Here is an 18,864-nt window from a genome sequence, read left to right as displayed (position 1 = left end):
CGAAGTGCGCGAGAAACGTGGTGTACTCGATTCCATTGACCTGTGGACGAGCCTACATTGGCCAAACAGGCAGGTGCCTCAACGAGAGGCTCATGGAACATAACAACAGCGTCATCGGGGCATCTCGTCATCTCGGCATACACTGCCGTGATTGCCAACAGTGCAAGGAACGTGGTCCTTCTTTGGGAGGAACCACCATCCTTCACAAGTACATAAGCAAAACAGCCAGGGAGAATGCTGAGGCTGGAGAGATTGCAAAAATAAAAGGGATCATTGTGTCAGCACTCCATTATTGCTGTTAAGTGATAAGGAGCGTTATATCTTGCGAATTTCGGAATGAGTATTATGGCTTCGACGTTCTTGTGCGCTTACTGCTTTTTAGGTTTTTTAGCCTTTTGTTTTTCCTTTTTTTGTCGTGTGCAGAAAATGATGTGTTCGCTTGCGATGTGGCGCCGCTACCAGATGCTCATGATTGTACCTTTTCGTTGCTGCGCATGCCCGCTGTACACCATATATAGTCGCTCGCACAGCAATAAACTTTTGTTGAAGTCGGCGCTTTGTGGTGTCTCCCCTCGTGTCCGTGTTCGTCTTGCGCTGTGAATGTTAGCATGAAGTACCAACTCGCCCAGCAACTGAGTTTAAGCAAGTCGTTTTATTGCTATTTATCTCCATGTGCCTCTGAGTGCTGGTTTTGAAATTGTACCATTGAACGCTTATTACTTTGAGCTGTACATGCACTGTAATGCCATCCCATGGGAAACTACATAACATGGGGTGGGGTGTTAGTGGGTATGCATCTCATATTTGAAGTAAACTTTTTTGTTGGCCAGCGAGGGTGCGAGATTGGGGGTCTAGGTATAAGTGGCAATGTACAGTGTATATTATGCGTTCTGACCTCTAAGAAAATTTTAGTGTAATTTCTGCGCCCTCTTTTTGAAGCCCTAATTTAAAGAAAAAAGAAGTGTGCAAATTACCCCAGCAAATACGGTATTCTGATTACGCCTCTGCCCTAAACATTTCTTTTTCGATGTCCGTGTGGCCTCAACAGCAGCAAACTGCCATGGTTTTTAGGGTGTTGACACTACTGTGACGTGAAAGAGTGGAAAAGCCTACCTTTTTGGCACGAAGGCGACTGGCGATGGGTGATGCCGTCTGCGAAGGCAACTTGCGCTTGCGCGCTCCCCTCACAACCTTTGTCTGCAGCGGTGAGGCCTCCTCAGGTGAGGGTGCCCTCTGTAGCTTCACTGTGGTGGCAACGCCGTCATCTTCAGTCTCCTGCACTATGCAGGCTCCTGAGTCGTCTTCTCTCCCAGAGTCCGCACCTTGGGCACATAAGGCCACCAGCTCCTCTTCGGTCTCAGCAGCCAGGTCAACTCGTTCTGTCTCTTGAGAACACACCACAACCTCACTCGATTCCTGCTGTGTCTGCGTGATGCACTCTGTGCTCTCACTGAAACATGACGGTGATTCCATGCTAAGGTGCAGGATACGCTCCTTGCTGGCTGTGCCATCAGGAACCAGAGCAGATACCGTCTCATGGCTTGGAAAATGCTCCCTGTTAGCCGGTCGCTCACCTGCGAACGGCTCCAGTGTGCCCCTCTCATTCAGAGCTAACTCCACCGTGCATGCCGTGTGCGTATCCACAGAATGTTCCTCCACTGAATTCACAAGAGGCTCCTCTGAGTGTTTGCTGGATAGGAGGACGTTTGATGAAGGCTCCTCTGGCTCATTGTCAGCCAGCGGAGCGATGCCATCTTCCAAAAGAAGGCCATGCCATCGGCCAGGTCCACCCTCCAGCAGTGATGCACACTTCTGTTCCTGCGTCTCGGGGCTTCCGTCACACTGGCTGGCAACCAGCCGACCACTCAATCTGTCCTGCACCCAGAGTGTTGCTGGCTTCTCTTGGTCCCCAAGGGGCTGGCACTCTGACCCCATGTCATCATCAGAAGAGTCGATGGTCGACTGGGAGCTGGGCACTACCTCGGTGTCACCGCCCGGCGTGCCGCCCTTGCCGGGAGTGGGCAGCCAGGCAAAAGAGAGCCTGGCCCTGAGGCGATGGACGCGGGGGCTGCCTGCTGACACGGGGGTGTTAGTGCTGGAGGGCTCCAGGACCTGAACACAAGCAAACCGTGTTGTATGGGCTGCACTCAAGCCTCCATGAAACGCCAATGCGACTGCTGACACTTTCAAAAAACACTGCCAACTCTCTTGCACAGGGAGCTGAGTGGGCGGAACTGACCTGTCTTGTTGAGCAAAGCGAGGAAAGGACATATTCCTCATCTGCACAACTTGCATGGCACTACAAACACTGAGGACAAGCAGAAGTTCGCCTGTATCAACAGACTACTCGCATTACGAATGTACTGTTTTCCCCCAAAATTTCTGGGGGTGCGTTAATTACGTGGGGTAAAATACTAAGAAGAAAAAATCACGGTCGATTTGCGTAGTTAGGCCAAATGCGAATCAAATGCGCTAGCAATTCGGTTTGCACTTCGGTTCCAGTGTTCACAGATGGCTGGTTTGGTTTTATGGGTTTAACGTCCCAAAGCGACTCTGGCTATGAGGGACGCCGTAGTGGAGGATTCCGGATAATTTTGGCCACCTGGGGTTCTTTTACATGCACTGACATCACACAGGAAATGGGCCTCAAGCGTTGTGCCTCCATCGAAATGCGACCCCCGCAGTCGGGATCGAACCCGCACGTTTTAGGTCAGCAGCCGAGTGCCTTAACCATTCAGCCACCGCGGCGAATCTGTTCACAGATGGCAGTTGTTCCGATAGCAATAATGAATTTAATGATCATATATGTGGAACTGGCCATTCTTTTCTTTACATTCATGGATCCCTGGAAGCCCTCACACTACTCCTGGTGCACTGATCAAGAGATGTGCAACTGCCCTTCTATGGCAGGTGCTGCCGTCAGTGGGACTTCGGTTGCTTGGGTTGGATTGCAAACCAGGTGGCTGCTCCTGAGCAGCCTCCCACAATTAATCCAGCTTTCACCTCCTGGACAGGCTGCCCACCACCTGGTGGCAAGGTGAGTAGCCTGCCACAAAGCAGGCTTCAGATAAAACAAAGAGAGACAAACAGACTAACACAATGACTAAATGTGGAGAATGGCCACTAAAAAAATAGGTTTAAAGGCCAACTCCTGGTGTTTTTGAATATTTTGGGTTGATAATCACAACACATCCTCCAGAGCCCGCTCTCTAAGGTACAAAAAACCATTTTTCAAAATACAGCAAAAGCTCGTTAATTCGAACTTGGAGGAGACCGGAAAATTGCTCGAATTAAGCGAAGTTCGAATTACCAAATGGGTGCTAGAATTAGTGGTCACTGAGCCCCACCACGATGGCCGAATCCGATGCAGTCACATCTACACTCGTTATTACAAGCTAGGCGCTACAACACGTTTGTGGCGGGCGATTCTAAGAATTAAATTTATGCCGTCCTAATGAAAAATAAAATAAATTGATTGGCCATTTAAGCACCAGAACAAAGTCCTAGAATGCATTCACGTGAGCAGTGAGCTTTAGTGCTGGAATATAGGACGCTTTTATGCTCCACAACATGTCTATTTATGGAAAAGGGTTGTCAAAATTAAATGTAATCAGTGATGTGCATTTACTTCCATTTCTTCAGCTGAGACTCTATCAGCATCACTTGCAGCTAGCCCAAGAGCTCCAGTGCAAGGTCCGGGTTCTCATTGGCAGAAAAGTAGCATGCTGCACCATCAAGCACTGACGCTACTTCGCACGCACTACACGCACTTGGCAGTAGCATAGGCTCGTCGCTGCAGTCGGACTCATTACTGTTGGCTGTGCTCACCGCACGCGAGCCCTGTGGCGCCTTCTGACAGCATGCAGCCTCGATTGTATCAGCGTCACTCAAGGGATCAACGTCTCCACACTGCTGTCTACACAGCACGCTGCACCAACAAAAAGCTGTCATCGTCCGAACTGCCATTCCCGATACAGTGGTTGGCTCAGAGGTTAAGGAACACAGCTACTGATCCAGAGTACCCGGTTCAAACCAGAGCGTGGTGGCTGCGTTTTGATGGAGGCGAAACTTTGCCTCTGTGCTGTGCGATGTCAGTGTAGGTGGTGGAAATTATTCCAGAGCCCTCCACTACGGCACCTCTTTCTTCCTTTCTTCTCTCAGTCGCTCCTTTATCCCTTCCCTTAAGGCATGGTTCAGATGTCTGCCGAGATGTGAGACAGATACTGTGCAATTTCCTTTCCCAAAAACCAACTTTCAACTTTCTGAACCTCTGTACTACATTGTGTACACCACATGATCGCAGCCCAGGGACCACAGCACAGCGAAAACCTGGAAGGGCTTGAGCTGAAGCATCGGCGGCACAGGTGAGTGCTCTGGCAGCGAAAACCTGCTTCGGTATGCACCGGAGTGCGGGCTCCGCCAGCGCCATGCGCTCAGCATTTTTTCTTTCCCATTGTTTTACATCTCTAGTAAATTTGCAGCGCATTGTACTTGCTATGGGTCAACTTCTATCTACGAGGAGCAGCGTCAGCCAGGGGCTCCTAGTTCGAATTAACCGTAACGGATGCGGGCCTGTTCGAATTATCGGGAATTTGCCCCCACTGAAATACACAGGGCTGAACCGGGACTCGGGCGTCAGTTCGAATTAGGCGTAACTTTGAATTAATAGAGTTTGAATTAACATGCTTTTACTGTACCGAGCAGAAGAATTTTAATACAACAGAAACTCGGAAACTGAAACTGGGTTTTGCCTTAACTATGGCTTCACGACATACCAACCTATGACGTCATGAATGCTGTCCCAAAACTTATTGTATGCTCGTTGAGTGGCTAAATTGGTGACTGTAAGTGACAGCTTGGGCAATTGTCCGAAGTGAAGGAAAACAAGTGTGAAATTTTGTCCTTCAGCAAACACTGAGCGAATATGTATCAACAAGCGTGCCAATGTGTGACGTTACGCACTATTGCCTGTAGAAATCAGAAATCGCCCAGATCAAGGCCACGAAATGGAAAATTTTAAAATTCAATTGCGTTGCAACAAGAAGTCACCTGGCTGAGAAATTAGGCAGAAATGACCAGAAAACTGGGTAGAGCTTACCCTGAAAGTTTCAGTAAAATCTGCCAGAGCTGCCCTTTATTGCTGGCGCACTAAAAAACAAGTTTATCACTTTCCTGTCCGAGAGAAAATAAGCAGTTTTCGGGTGGTCTAGTAAAAACTTTGTACGGTGACAGTTCTGAGGTAGCTTCCATGGACGTGGCAGCAAACTCGTCGGGCTCCTGCATGGTTCTCGCCGCTGCTAACAATCAGGCCCAATTAATCACATCAGGCTCCATCACCACAGACTCATTCGAATTTGCTGAGGAGGATGCCATGGCACTCACTCTCATCTCCACCTTTGCCACCAGAATTCTCTCCGACTCAAAATCAGCCCAACTCAATTTCACCAAAGGCCTGATAACCAGCACCATGGCTCAGCTTCTACGCTTCTGGTACCCCGCACATGCAGGCCTCTCGGGTAAAGAGGAGGTCCACTCCTGCGGCCGAGGTATCACTTTCCGGGCCGGAGTTGGACCTCCTCCACCATCCCAGGAGTGTCTACTTACATTCAGAGATATTCTTACCTACTACCGAGATACCCGGCGAGATTATGCACCGCCGGCTCCCTCCCTAACCTTAACAGAGGCCTCTCACTAGTGCCAACTCCTGATACGTACGCTCTCTACCCTATTCTCCTTCATGCCCGCTACCCCGATCAATTCCTCTCCTCCTGTAAGCTCTTTGGAGAACCAGGACACTTTTTCCATGTCCTCCTCACATGTCCTACCTTCCCACATCCACCATCCCCAACCACGGTGGAGTCATACTGGGAGACTCTCCTGGGTAGCTCCGCTGCTGCTGACCAACGTCGGATAACTACCGACACCCAGAAGCTCCAAGGGCTGTCCTTTGCCCGGTAAGGGCAGCCCCCTAAGGGCTGCCTCGTGCCATGTTAGGGGGCTTGCCCCCCTCTGTATTGCTTGGCAATAAATGTTTTCTACCATCACCACCAGTGTAAACGATGTGCGGAATTTCGGATGTTCCAAACTCTCTCCCTTGCCTCTACAGATGATACGAACACGCGAGCTGCGACTGCACCCTCAAGCACTAAACACTGCCCACACATCATATGTGCACGACCCGCACATCGTCAAAATCTCGATCACTAACTGCACGGTATGCATCGTGTGCAGTGAGCGGCAGTGCGCGGCCTGCACATGCCCAAAGTCACAATCGCTAATCGCGTGGCGCTCAGTGAGCAGCCTGCACATCGCCAAAGTCGCGATCGCTAATCGCACGGTATGCACCGCGCGCAGTGAGCGGCAGTGCGCAGCCCGCACATCGCCAAAGTCGCGATCGCCAATCGCGCAGCACGCACCATGCCGTGAGCGGCGATGCGCAGCCCACACTCTGCCGAAGTCACGATCAAAGCCGTGACAGCGAGTAGCAACCTATGGCCGCAGAGCAGTGAATAAATCTCGTCAGCCATAAACAGATCTGTGTGAATGCATTTTTCACGCTTCTGCACAAATTTTGTTCGTTTGGATATACAAAGGTTTTTGCGGCCCCTTGAAATTCGTACCACTGAGATTCTACTGTAGTACACGCCCCATGCATGTGCCCGTTCCCAGCTGGATGCATTGGGGCATCTTACACTAAAAAAAATGTTCGTTTGTACACAAGTTGGTTCCCCTGAAGAAAATTTGAATTGTGTGCTGCTTGGCTCGTTCATGCTGGCGGTCGCTTCCTTGGACGAGTGATAAGTATAACGCGAGGGCAAAGTTCAGATTCCAATAATCTCTATGGTGTACGTCACGTTGGAATCCGGAACGACACAACCATATGCTGTTCAGTTTGCTGCTAATCAGTCAGGCCACATGTGAGTGTGGAGGCAGGATGCAACGCCGCTTTTTCGCTTTTGATCTCCTCTGACTTCGGACTACTGTCCTTGTGACAGCATCGTTACGTGTTAAGGCTGGTTCACATGCAAGCAACCGAGTGAACTGAGTGTGCCGAAGCGAAAAATTTCCAACTCATTGGAACCTTGTCGCTCTGGCCGCTCGAGCCACCACGGTAACTTGAAACAGGTTTTTGCGCCACGGCAGCAGGAATCACTAGCATTTTCGCTTGCATGTAAAAACAGGCTTTACGTGTTTGCTGCTTTGAGCTGACGTTCGTCACGATGCTGTCCTGCGGGAAACCAGAACAAAAAATGCGGCGACGCAACGAAGCACACAAGAAGGGGTGGGAGGGTTCCCTGCAGAAAAACTTCTTGAACGCTCTCGGGAAAATGTTACATATCACATAAGTGCATAACAACTTGTTTCACATAAAATTAAATTAAATATTTCGAATCAGCACACAAACATATACACATTTATGAGTATATGTATTCCCTGATGTTTTAGTAATTGTGACTTCATTAATAATATTTTTTCTAAAACCCTCATTCCCCTTAAATGCTGTAGTGAATTAAATTTGGTGCCTCGCATGACCTAAACACCAACTACACGTCTCAGCCATCGCTTGGTTGATGGAAGTGAAACCGAAGCAGCATGGGAGAAGGAATATAATTATTCAGTGGTCATAGGCAAATATCACATGGTGAACCATGTACTCTAATGTCTAACACATCACTTGAAGCAAGAAAACATTCAACTAAAATTAAGTGTCAATGGTCCTTTATGCCGTACTACCGTTCAGTGCATATTTTTTTGCGCTACAGGCAACTATGGTTTAGTGAGGTTTTACTGTGTTACTTTTGAGCACATCAAAGACACTAAGGCCACGGCACGACAAGCAGGCAAGCGCATGGGAGAAACAAAAATCTCAGCTGTCCCCCTGCTTCCCTCCCATTCCCTGAAGCGCCTACAACCCTATGTGAAAAACGGCAGTGCCTTGGCTGGGCCCAAAGGTGTGGAGTCCTGCTGAGTCTCGGGCACCATGCCCTTGCTGGCCGTGTTTGGTGGCAGCACCTCCTGTGCCTCTAGGGTGCAACTGGGCTGGGCCCCCGAGGATGGCAGGTCGCACTCATCACTCTCAGAATCCAGCACAATCACAGGTGCTGACTGCATGGTCGGGTTCTGCAAAGACAGCAAACTCCACGTCAAATGCCAGAACAAATCGAATTTTGTGTCCTCCCAGCTCTGCTCTCTTGTGCCTCAGGGCTGAAAAAGATGGATTGGCCATTTCCTGGGGCTGGGAGGTTTCCTCACTGCGCATTTAGAAACCATACTAGACTCCCATTAAGATGAGCACGGTTGAGATTAAATTTTGGATAAAATGAACACGAGAACACTTGATTTACATCACAAAGTTTCAATGTAAAAAAAAAAAAAAATCTTCCTAGGTCAAACTGCTTCTCATGTCCTTCAGCTAACATCAACTTTGACAATGACCACGAACCACAGCAACTCTGTGAATGGTACTTGTCGAGCATCTGCATAGCACTCTCGAGGCAAGCTAGAAAGAAAATAAAGGCACTTTCCGGCAAGACAGATTGACGAGTGACACCTCCTGAACACTGGTAACAAGTCCCAGCAGAATTTTAATCAATTAATACGCGACTAGACACATTAGTGCGCCATTCTCACCTCAAACAGTGATCTGATTGGCCGAAGTCACCTTGGAGCAGTTTTTGGAGCAGCCAGAAGTGCTTTCCAGAGCAGAAGAGTAAGCATTTGGAACAGGTATATACTATATTTTCTGGCATAAAAGTCGTATTTTTTCCCTGTGCCTTCCAATAGTGTGCCTTATATACAGCAAAAAATTACGCACAACGTTTTATCACCTTTTGCCGTTCTCAGCAACTATGTTTGCAAAAAAAATCAATGCGTAAAATAGAAAAATGTTAGAGTTATTAGAGAGCTTCAGTGCAGCGCAAACCCCTACTGTGATCGGCCTATGTCGGGACCCAGATGCATCTGCGCAGAGACGGCTATGTGCTAGCTCCGCTGGGACATCAGCGCATGCACAGGAAACTGCGGAAGCAGTTCATGCTACTGTGAAAATATTTTTAAAATGTTTTGTATGTGTAAAACCGCATAATCTCTAGGGGTGTGCGAATATTGAAATTTTCAAATACGAATCGAATACGAATATGAAGAAAAAATGGCTTCAAATATCAAATATCTGTTCACTACAAAAAAAATTGCAGAAAATGATGAGCAAGCAAACGTTGTTGCCCTTATTTTTTTCAAAATAGTGTATGGTCTTTGCAACTAAAATAAACAAAACTAGATTGCCTCAGTACCATATAAAACACATGATGTGCACAGAAATGTATACTACTTGATTAGACAGCATAACAGTATCCAAACTATATAGAGGTCATGCAAAACAAAATCCATAAAATGACGAGACAGGCAACAAAAAAATAACATGACGACTATTAAACCTCATTCATTCGGAGTTCAAGGGACCGGAAGAAATGCCCGGTTCATCTGAAGGCCTCTGTTAATAAAATTGCCCCCCCCCCCCCCCCCTCCCTCCCCTGGAAAAAAAAAAAATGCTGCCGAAAATGCTGAAGGTGCAGTAAAGCCTTATGAGGCGGCTCCCTCGCGCTAACACCTGTAGGCCCGTGACGAGCCACTCGTTTTGGAGTGCTGGAAGAACAACACAAATGCAAGCAAGGGGCCGGGGTACACACACTGGCGTCAGAACGGCGAGGCGGTTTCTAAAAAGGTAAAAGAAATAAGCCGCGCGGAGCTGGGATTGGACTGTCGGCGAATGCGTGGGCCGACATTTGAACTTACCGCGGGGCAGCGGTATAAAGCTCAGAAACCGAAACTACGCAGCCAGGCTATTTTTTTGCCCTAGCGACAGAGGCCTTCCGATTGTTTCCTCGCCTGCCGTTACTCCCGCTAAAGAGGTGTGCAGGTCACAATGCACCATGCAATAGGCGAGATTTTAACAGAATCGCTTGCCCTATTGTGACTACTCGACGCGCCCCTTCAGGAGGCCCCCGCGGCATTCCGCAAGTAGGCTTTCCCGCATAGCGTGGTTTACAAAACTGGATGGCGGAAGTCACGCTCGGAGAGTTAGAAAGGCGACAGGACGCATTCTTCACATGTGGGCAATAAATATGTAACGTATTACCGAAGGATAAAAAAAAAGCGCGATTTCGCGTTAGGATTGCTCGAAGCAGGCCGTCGGCTATCTTGTTCGCAGCACGGGCGATATGTGGGAAAGCCCACTTGGGGAAATTCTCATTAGGTGAAGCCTTGCGGCATCGGGATGCGGTTGGTCCGCGTGATAAACGGCGGAGAAGGAAGCGGATAGGACCTCTGTATTGTTTTACTGAAATTTTTAGCTCGATTATCGGCTAATTTGCCCAAATATTGTGGTTTTGCCACAGTTGAATTTATGAAAGTATGTGCAGTATACGATCACTGGCAAGTATTCGGGAATTTTCGAATATTTGGAAATTCACGAATATTAGTTTTCGAAAATACAAATATGAATCGAATATCAAACATATTCTATTCGCATTCGAAATTTCGAATATTCACACACCCCTAGTAATCTCGCAACAACCGGACAGTAAATGGAGATGATGCGAAGAGCACCTTGAACAAACAGCGCGAACAAAGACGAGCACAAAAGACAAGAAAGCGAACGACACAGCGCCGTGTCGTTCGCTTTCTTGTCTTTTGTGCTCGTCTTTGTTCGCGCTGTTTGTTCAAGATGCTTAACCAACTAGCCCGCCAAAACGTGTTAGCGAAGAGCACACCGCCACAACCAGTACAATCAATCATATTCATGAAAGCTTTAATTTCAGCATCGCATCCGTATAGCTTCGCATGCGTCATGCATGTGGTTGCTCAACAAGATGCTGCCTGCGAGGCAAAGGAGAGACGATGCAAAACTTAAGTTTCGTACTGTTGAATACTGTCGCCGACAAACGTAGCAGGAAGCACTGCCGTTTACCGGGGCGAGGCTCGCCGAACAACCGTGCTCATTTTAGACAAAGAAGACGCTTGGCCATAGGCAGGAAACAAGGTTCAGCCACCAGGTGGCGCCGGCAGAGTGTCAGCGTCATTCGTTGGAATGTGACAGGGGCTGAGCACAGGCCAAAAGGGAGCACCTTAAACTTGTATAAACCATCAGGAGTAATAAAGACGGTCTTCTATCGGTCGCGTTTGTTGACCTCTATTTGCCAATACCCACCCACTCTGAAGGTCAAGGAATGAAGAGTAGGTGGCAAGGCACAGGCAGTCTAGGGAGTGATCAATGTGAGGCAAAGGGTACACATTCTTTTTCGTGATATTACTGAGGAGTCTGTGATCCATGCAGAGCCTTAGGGTGCCATCTTTCTTCATGACGAGGACAACAGATGATGCCCAGGGGCTCGCGGCTGGTTGTATGATGTCCTGGAGTATTTGGGCAACTTGGTGGCAGATGGCGTCACATTCTTTTGAAGACACCCGAAAAACGCACTGACAGAGTGGTCTTTGATTGCCGGCAACTACAACCATTGTCCGTAAAGTTCCGAGACTTAGTCCATTTAAAAAAATGCGTTTAACATTGAAATCATTTGTGCAGCACCCTTTCGAAATAGTCTCCTTTGCAGTCTATACACAGCTTCCAACGCTTCTAGAGGTAATAGGATGGAAAGTTGGGCTAGTTGGGTTACGTACATTTTAAAGAAGATTAACACGTGCATCAGTCAACCCTCTATCACACTATTTGATGCGGAGATACGGTTCTTGTGCAACACCTGATTTGCCATGGATCATAGAAGAAAAAAAAAAGGTCGCCCTGCGCTATCTGGTCCGTTTTTTTGAGTTTGTTCCAAGTGTTGTTTGCCTCATGTGATTGCTGACTTTGCCGTTTTTTCGGACGCTTTTATATATGTGTTTTCCTCTTGAATAAAATTTTAGTTGCGAGACAGCGCTTGTGTTGTGCACCTCTTCTTCGTCCGTCGTCTATGTTCGCGCTGTATTTTTGCTTCTTGAGGTCTTGGAAACAGTTGGAAAACGTTTCTTTTGGCAGGGCTGTCAGCTCCTTTGTCGTGGCGTCTTGAATGGCCTTCACGCTCCCCATCCAGCGACCTTTCAGGGCTCTCTTCACATGAGGAAACAGGAAAAAATTGCATGGGGAGAGGTCGGGCGAGTATGGCGGATGCGGAAGTAGAGTAATGCTGTGCTTGGCGAGAAATTTTGTCACGCCGAGAGCAGTGTGTGGCCTTGTGTTATCGTGAAGAAGGCTCCATTGTCCAGATGCCCACAAGTCAGGGCGACGGCGTCGCAGTGCAAAAACGCATGTGCTGGAGCACGCAGATATAAACCTCCTGATTCACCGTCTGCCCTTGTGGGACGAATTTGTGGTGCATGACACCTTTGGAATTGAAAAAAACTATCAGCATCGTCTTTGTTTTGGTCTTCTGTCACCACACCTTTCTCGACGCCAAACAGCTTGTGGACCGACATTCGGCGCTCTGCCTCTTGGTTTGAGGATCCTATTGAAAACACCATGTTTCGTCTTCAGCAATGGTGCTGTCGACGAATGCAGTATCCTTCTCTGCCTCCGAGAGCAAATCAGCACACACTGATGCCCGCGTGTCCTTCTGGTCCTGTGTGAGGAAGTGCGGCACAAGTCTGGCATTCAGATTTCGTTTCCCCAAGTTCTCACACAAAATATGGTGGCATGTTGTCTTACTAGTGTCGAGAGCATCTGATAGCATGCGGACTGTAATGGTGCGGTTTTGCTGTACGATTTCCCTGATCCGAGCCACGTTGTTTTCATTCCGTGAGGTTGAAGGGCGCTCCTGCCTTGTGTCGTCTTCCACCGATGTTCTCTCCGAAATGAACCTCTTGTGCCACTTGAAAACTCACGCCCGCGATAATGTCTCATTGCCGTAAGCATCACGAAGGAGCTCATACGTCTGTGTTGCTGTTTTGCCAAGCTTCACACAGAGTGTTATGTTTACACGCTGTTCAAGGCGGACGCCGTCTCTTCACTTTCACTCACAGTAGAATGCGCAGACGACTATTGACAAGGTTTTTTTTCTACATGTAGTGCCATCTAGCGGCTGCCACAGGAGTTAACATAAATAGCTCAGGTTAGCCCGAACAGATGGCACTACATATACGCATCAACATTTGTTTTGGGGAATCATGCTTAGAGAAGAAAATAAATCAGTCTTGAAACTTTACAGACAGAGGTTGTATAATTCGGTGCTTGATAAGCAGCATCTGCCGGACCTTGGAACTTGATGCAAAACAGTCGTGGAAGGAATAGATGACGCTTTCCATGCAGCGTTTCTGACTGCCCAACAGGTGCGGGTTTACGTCTGTCGGAATGACGCTTCAGCGATACAATGAGTGCCAGTGCTGTCATTACACTCAACTGTGATGAACTTGCTGGCTCGTGGAAGGATCGTTATGTGGTCTTCGCATACGCACAGCATTACCCTGCGGAGCTCGGTGTTGGTGTCAACGGCTCGCTGGGCGGAAAAAGATACTATAAGCACTTGAAGGTCGATGACCGCACCATACTCTTGAAGGAAATTCATGCTGAGAATCAGATCTTTTGAGCAGTCATATAATATGGCAAAGGCACCGGTGAAAGTAAGACCGCAGATCTGGATGCGGCAGGTATGACGCCGATCGCTACATGGCCACTGGCAGTGCGGATCAGGGGTCCACACCAAGGTGTCAGAATTTTACGGAGGGTTGTGGTGAGCTGACTGCTCATCACAGAAAAATCAGCGCCAGTATCGACGAGTGCGGTCACTTCACAAATGTCGGCGGTTACTAAAATTTCACCGGCAGCCAGTCGTTCGCAGCATGTCAGCGAGGTCGTCGGATCGGGTCGTTGCGTCAAATTATCGGGTGGAGGCTGTTGACTCTGCTGGCAGTAGTGTTGGCAGTGGTGGCGGCCCTAGCGCCGGAGGACGCCGTCTTTAGTTGCCCAGCGAGGGGACGGGCCTCTGAACTGACCAGGAGGACGAGGCCAGACTTGGTGAAGCAAATCGCCTCGGGGATGGCGATCGGGATTGGCACTGCTGCGAGATGAGGGGCAGCACATGAGTGGTCAGGTACTCTTCAATGTCCTGCGGTCTTTCACCATAGCGGGGTCGAGGCGTGTCCAGTGGGAATCCTCTCAAACCCATCCGCCGGTATGGGCAATTCCGCAGAATATGGCCGGGCTCCCCACTGTGGTAGCAGAGCGGGCAGTTGTTAGACGTTTGCATACGCGCTTTGCTGAAAGGAGGGCACAGGTCCTGCTGCTGCTCGATCGGGGCGCAGGTATTGGCCGGGTGGTCATATTCTGGCAACGGGCCGAAACGCTTTCGGCGCGGGGGCAGGTCGATGCACAGCATCGCTATAAGACATGACGTGCAGCTCCGGTAGTGGTGCTGGTGGTGGCTGCACCGCTTGCCGGATTTCGTCACGGTGGACATCCCCTGTAGAAGCTATGCTTGCTGACAGAGCATCAAAGTGGAGGTATCGCAGTTCTTCGTGGTCAATGCTCCGCACAAGCTTTTGCAGTGCCTTGTCCCTGGAGGCTGGCACAGACATGCAGTAATGAGTGGCTGCTACATCTGCCTGACGGCCGTATTGGGCACTCCGTTCCTGCAATGAACGTTCCATGCTCATTGCTCCCTTGGCGAAGGCAGCAACGCTTCTCGGAGGGTCGTAAATGAGGCCAGCAAACAGCTGCTCCCTCACCCCACGCATAAGGTGCCGTACCTTTGTAGCTTCGGGTATGGCACGGTCAACCCGATTGAAGAGGTGCGTCATGTCCTCTATAAACATGGCCACGTTCTCCTTGGACTGCTGTGACCTAGAGCGAAGGACAACTTCACCATTTTCATTCCGCTCGCTTGAGCTGAATGTGCTGAGAAACTCACGGTGGAAAGCTCCCCAGTTGGAGAAGGACACCTCATGGTTCTCAAACCACATTTTTTCCGAGTCTTGCACTGAGAAATACAAATTCATCAGCTTCTGCTGATCATCCCATTTGTTGAATACGGCCACATGGTCAAAGCTGGCCAACTAATCTTCTACATCCTCGAATTGGTCGCTGTGGAAGGGTGGTGGTGACCAAGCTGCGAGAAGGACGAACGGCGGGGCACTGTCGGAATACTGAACTGTTTGGCTGCCAGTGGTGGACGTCATAGCTCGCACAGGCCTTGTCAGTGGCTCAAACTCGGGTTGCAGGCCTCGCAGGTGACGGCTGGCTTTGTGGATGGGTATGGTGTCCGCACATCGGGGAGAGGCGTCAAGGATACCGCCGCGGTCAGCGTACATGGGATGTAGCCCAGCACCTCCACCAAATGTCACCAACAAACGTAGCAGGAAGCACAAAGGTTTACTCAGGCGAGGCTCGCCGAACAGTCACGCTCATTTTAGACAAAGAAGGCGCTCGGCCATGCGCTAGGAGACAAGGTTCGGCCACCAGATGGTGCTGGCACAGTGTCAGCAGTGTGGCAATATGCTCCACAGAATGGGAACAGGGCAGCAGGAAGACAGTTCGGAGTGAGAAACCTATCCATGACAAGAACAAGCCAGCAAGAATGCTCCAAAAGGGCAGGCCTTGGAGAAAAATAAGGCACGCAGCAGCTACCGCACGCATGTATTTTCATCACACTCATCAACAAAGTGATCCTCGATGTGTTTTTACAACACGTACCTAATTTGTCAACACGAATTTTTGTGACGGATCACAGAGGCTATGCAACATCGCCATTCCATTAAAATCTGTGGCAACCCGTCCTTTTTGATAAAGATGTTACAAGTATGAAATGACTGGCAGGAAGAATATTAAACACAAATTTTTTGGCGATAACTGCGTCTTTCCCTCCCAGCCAGAGAGAGCCACAAAATCAATTTTTACTGGAAAAAACAGGGTGAGTATCCCTATAAGTTGGTTTTCCCATGATGAATGTATGCACGCCACACATGGCTTAACCCCCTCTTTTGATCGGGCAACAAGGTGAACCAATGCCTACTGAGAAGTTCACGGTAGCGTGCAGTTTCTCCACTTCGACTGAGGAAGGACATGAAAGTCAACAAGAGCGCCGTCTGTGAATGTTTGTGTTCCTTCCACACTACAGGATGACCAGAGTATATCCCTGCGTGCTGCAGGCCTGTTTCATTTATTTTCGTTACGCAAGCTGACAATGGGCCTGGCCAAGGTATTGCCCGCCTGCGCGCGCGCGCACACACACACACACACACACACACTGTTTTCTACGTACTTATAGGCGTCTGGCGCCTGAGTTTGCTGCATCCCGGCGCAAAGCTATGCTTCTGCATTCGCGCGGCATCGAAGCTCAGCGTCGTTGCGGAATGCCTCCCGCCACAGTCGCAATTTAAAACGAAGGAGCAGGGACCTCAATTAAATGAAGTTACGAAAGGCGAAGATGCGTTTCTAACCACGCTCAACACTTGCGACCATCTGTTCTCGGCTACGATGGAACGCCACCGTGGTTCAAGATATGTTTACAGAACCCTGGTGAGCCTAGATCTGTCAGAGGTTTATATTGCTGTTACGCGAACTTGCGAAGAATTGCAACTTCGACAATTCCTGCCCGCTCCCCGCGGCTGCTCGGTGGACAGGGGGCGACAGCGCGTTTTTCTTGTTCTCTTTATTTCTCTTTCTCCCATTTCTAGTATTTTTTTTTTTGTGCCCATCTTCTTTCCAGAATCCGATTGCTTGTTGCTCTGTTCATGTGAGGGACATGTGTGCCACCAACTCCTTAAGAAGGGGAGGAAGATAGCTGTAACTTCAGTCTTGAGAAAGGACAGGCTCTGTCCGAAACGTCGACTTAAAATAAATCTGTCTAAATGAAGCATTCCCCCCCCCCCCCCCCCCCCCCCCCCCCACACACACACACACACACACACACACACACACACACACACACACACACACACACACACACACACACACACACACAAACACGTTACCCAGGAAGGTCACGAGTTTCACAAACTAAAAGTTGCGCTGCTACAGAGCGGCTTCCAAAATACCCGTGAGCGTGAGCAACGAGAATCATACTTTATAAGTTTAATACTGTGCAGGCCGGTATGAATGAGAACCCTGGTACTCTCCACACTTCAGAGGTCAGAGTCCTAGCCCTACTGGAATTCACAGCACCCCGACTGCATCGCCTGAGGTCATGCCAATTTGCGTGCTTGCTTCCACATGCCACCCTTCTCCTCCCCCTGCCATTCTTTCGTGCTCATGACCAGAGAAAACAGTTGTGACAGCAAAGCATATAGCCTACTGCCCCTCAACTTTTGCTTTTGCGGCGCAAATGGGCTCGATGGTGGCCGAACTGCTCTGCCGATGCCGTCGAATCGCTTGGAAAAATGCCTAATGAGACGCTCATGGTTTTTTTTTTGTCTGTGTTTGCTGGGCGTTCCTAATTCAGCAGTGTGGCCTACGCTTTTAGTTGCCGTGCGCAAAAGTGCATGTAACACGAGTCGTTTTGTGCTCTAGACCCCTTCCGCACCACGTCCTATGTGCACTGGCATAGCCTGCTGTAGCAGTGTCTTGGCACGCTGCCAATATCACCGTATGAGCCACTGCTGCCGGCACACTCGTCAAAACATGCCCACGCAGCGCTGTTACTGGCGCTCAGCATCTTGACGTACTGCCAAGATCTGTGCTGCGGATGGCACAGATGCTCATGGCACGAAGCTGCGGAAGATGTAACACTCTGAAATGAGTCCTAAAAACCCGTTACTGTGTCTGCTTCAGGCCCACCCACCAGAAGTGTACCGGGCAGCAGGAATAGGCCAGTGTGGGTGCTCACGGAACCCACAAAAGCAGCCCATGGAACCCTGAACCCAGTTTGAGAACTCCTTGTGTATACCACTGTAGACACTTTGCAGTCTTTTCAATACCTCTATAGTTGGTGCTTCTTGAGGTTTGTTTCTGGTGAGCTCGCTGCCTTCGTGTGGGCCCCTGTAACTTGACCACCGCTAGAAGTATGCTGCACTGGCAATGTACGTAAAGCTAATGAACAAATAATAAAAAGGCACCCAGACCTCTGCGCTGGTGGGATGTGCGCTCTCCATGTCGTCAGACTGCGGAGTCTCTTCCGAGTCCTGGCTGTCCAGTCCACTCTGGGACAGGTTGCTGTACAAGGCGGGCAGGGACCTGCACACAGCAACACCAATGCTCCGCTGCAGAGGAGGTGATCAGCAGCACATCACTCCAGGCACAGCGCAAGGCCTCACGTCAATGCCAAAAACCAACTACGTAGCCTATCCGCACACCACTGTCAAATCATTCAGTCGTTTCTTATATGTTAGAGTTCTGCTCCACATGAGTTTCATTTAAAAAACAAAGAAAATCTAGACAGTGAATAGTAGAATAGACAGAATTAAACTATAATCCATGAATACTTCTTCTAGCAACGCGCCACAAGCTACAGAGCCCGAAAAATTCCCTTTCTTCCTACGCACAGGAATATATTCCCCACTTGCAGTTATCAGTTTTCTCTTAAAGCATATTTTATCTCAACTGCCAACTTTCAACTTTTAAAGTCGAGGAAAAAACAGTTTTTCTTCTTGCGTACAACAAATCTGCTAGGCACATCTAGTTACATGAAGCAGGTGCACCAGAGACAGTAGCTGTGGAGAGAGCAACATGCCAGCAGCCAGGTTCATCGTTGAAGCTCTCTGGCAGAAAGACACAATTACAGACACTCCCCGACATGGGGCACATCTACAGAAATCGTGCATAGCATGTTTGAGCAGAACAGTGGCAAGGAGCGCACACTAGGGTGCAGTAGTGCAGATTCCCTCGTCTGCTCGCAGAATTCGCAGAATGACCTGTGCGCCGCGCTAACAGCAGTCGTATTGTTC

At 49.2% G+C, this 18,864-nt stretch overlaps 1 protein-coding gene across 9 annotated transcripts in view; it reads right to left on the bottom strand.

The window, feature by feature from the left end:
• Positions 1-18,864, bottom strand: part of LOC144124469 (telomere-associated protein RIF1-like) — a 395,573-nt gene that overhangs the window by 136,748 nt on the left and 239,961 nt on the right. For all 9 annotated transcript variants that reach the window (XM_077657148.1, XM_077657150.1, XM_077657155.1 and 6 more), the window contains 3 exons: positions 18,043-18,154; positions 7,936-8,121; positions 1,114-2,112 (listed from right to left, as the gene is read on the bottom strand). In XM_077657148.1, the coding sequence (XP_077513274.1) occupies positions 1,114-2,112; positions 7,936-8,121; positions 18,043-18,154 (1,297 nt within the window). The remainder of the gene's footprint in view (positions 1-1,113; positions 2,113-7,935; positions 8,122-18,042; positions 18,155-18,864) is intronic.

This window comes from Amblyomma americanum, chromosome 3 (genome assembly GCF_052857255.1).
Source record: "Amblyomma americanum isolate KBUSLIRL-KWMA chromosome 3, ASM5285725v1, whole genome shotgun sequence".
NCBI lineage: Eukaryota > Metazoa > Arthropoda > Arachnida > Ixodida > Ixodidae > Amblyomma > Amblyomma americanum.
Note: the sequence above shows the minus strand (reverse complement) of the source record. Positions and strands in the feature narration are given on the sequence as shown.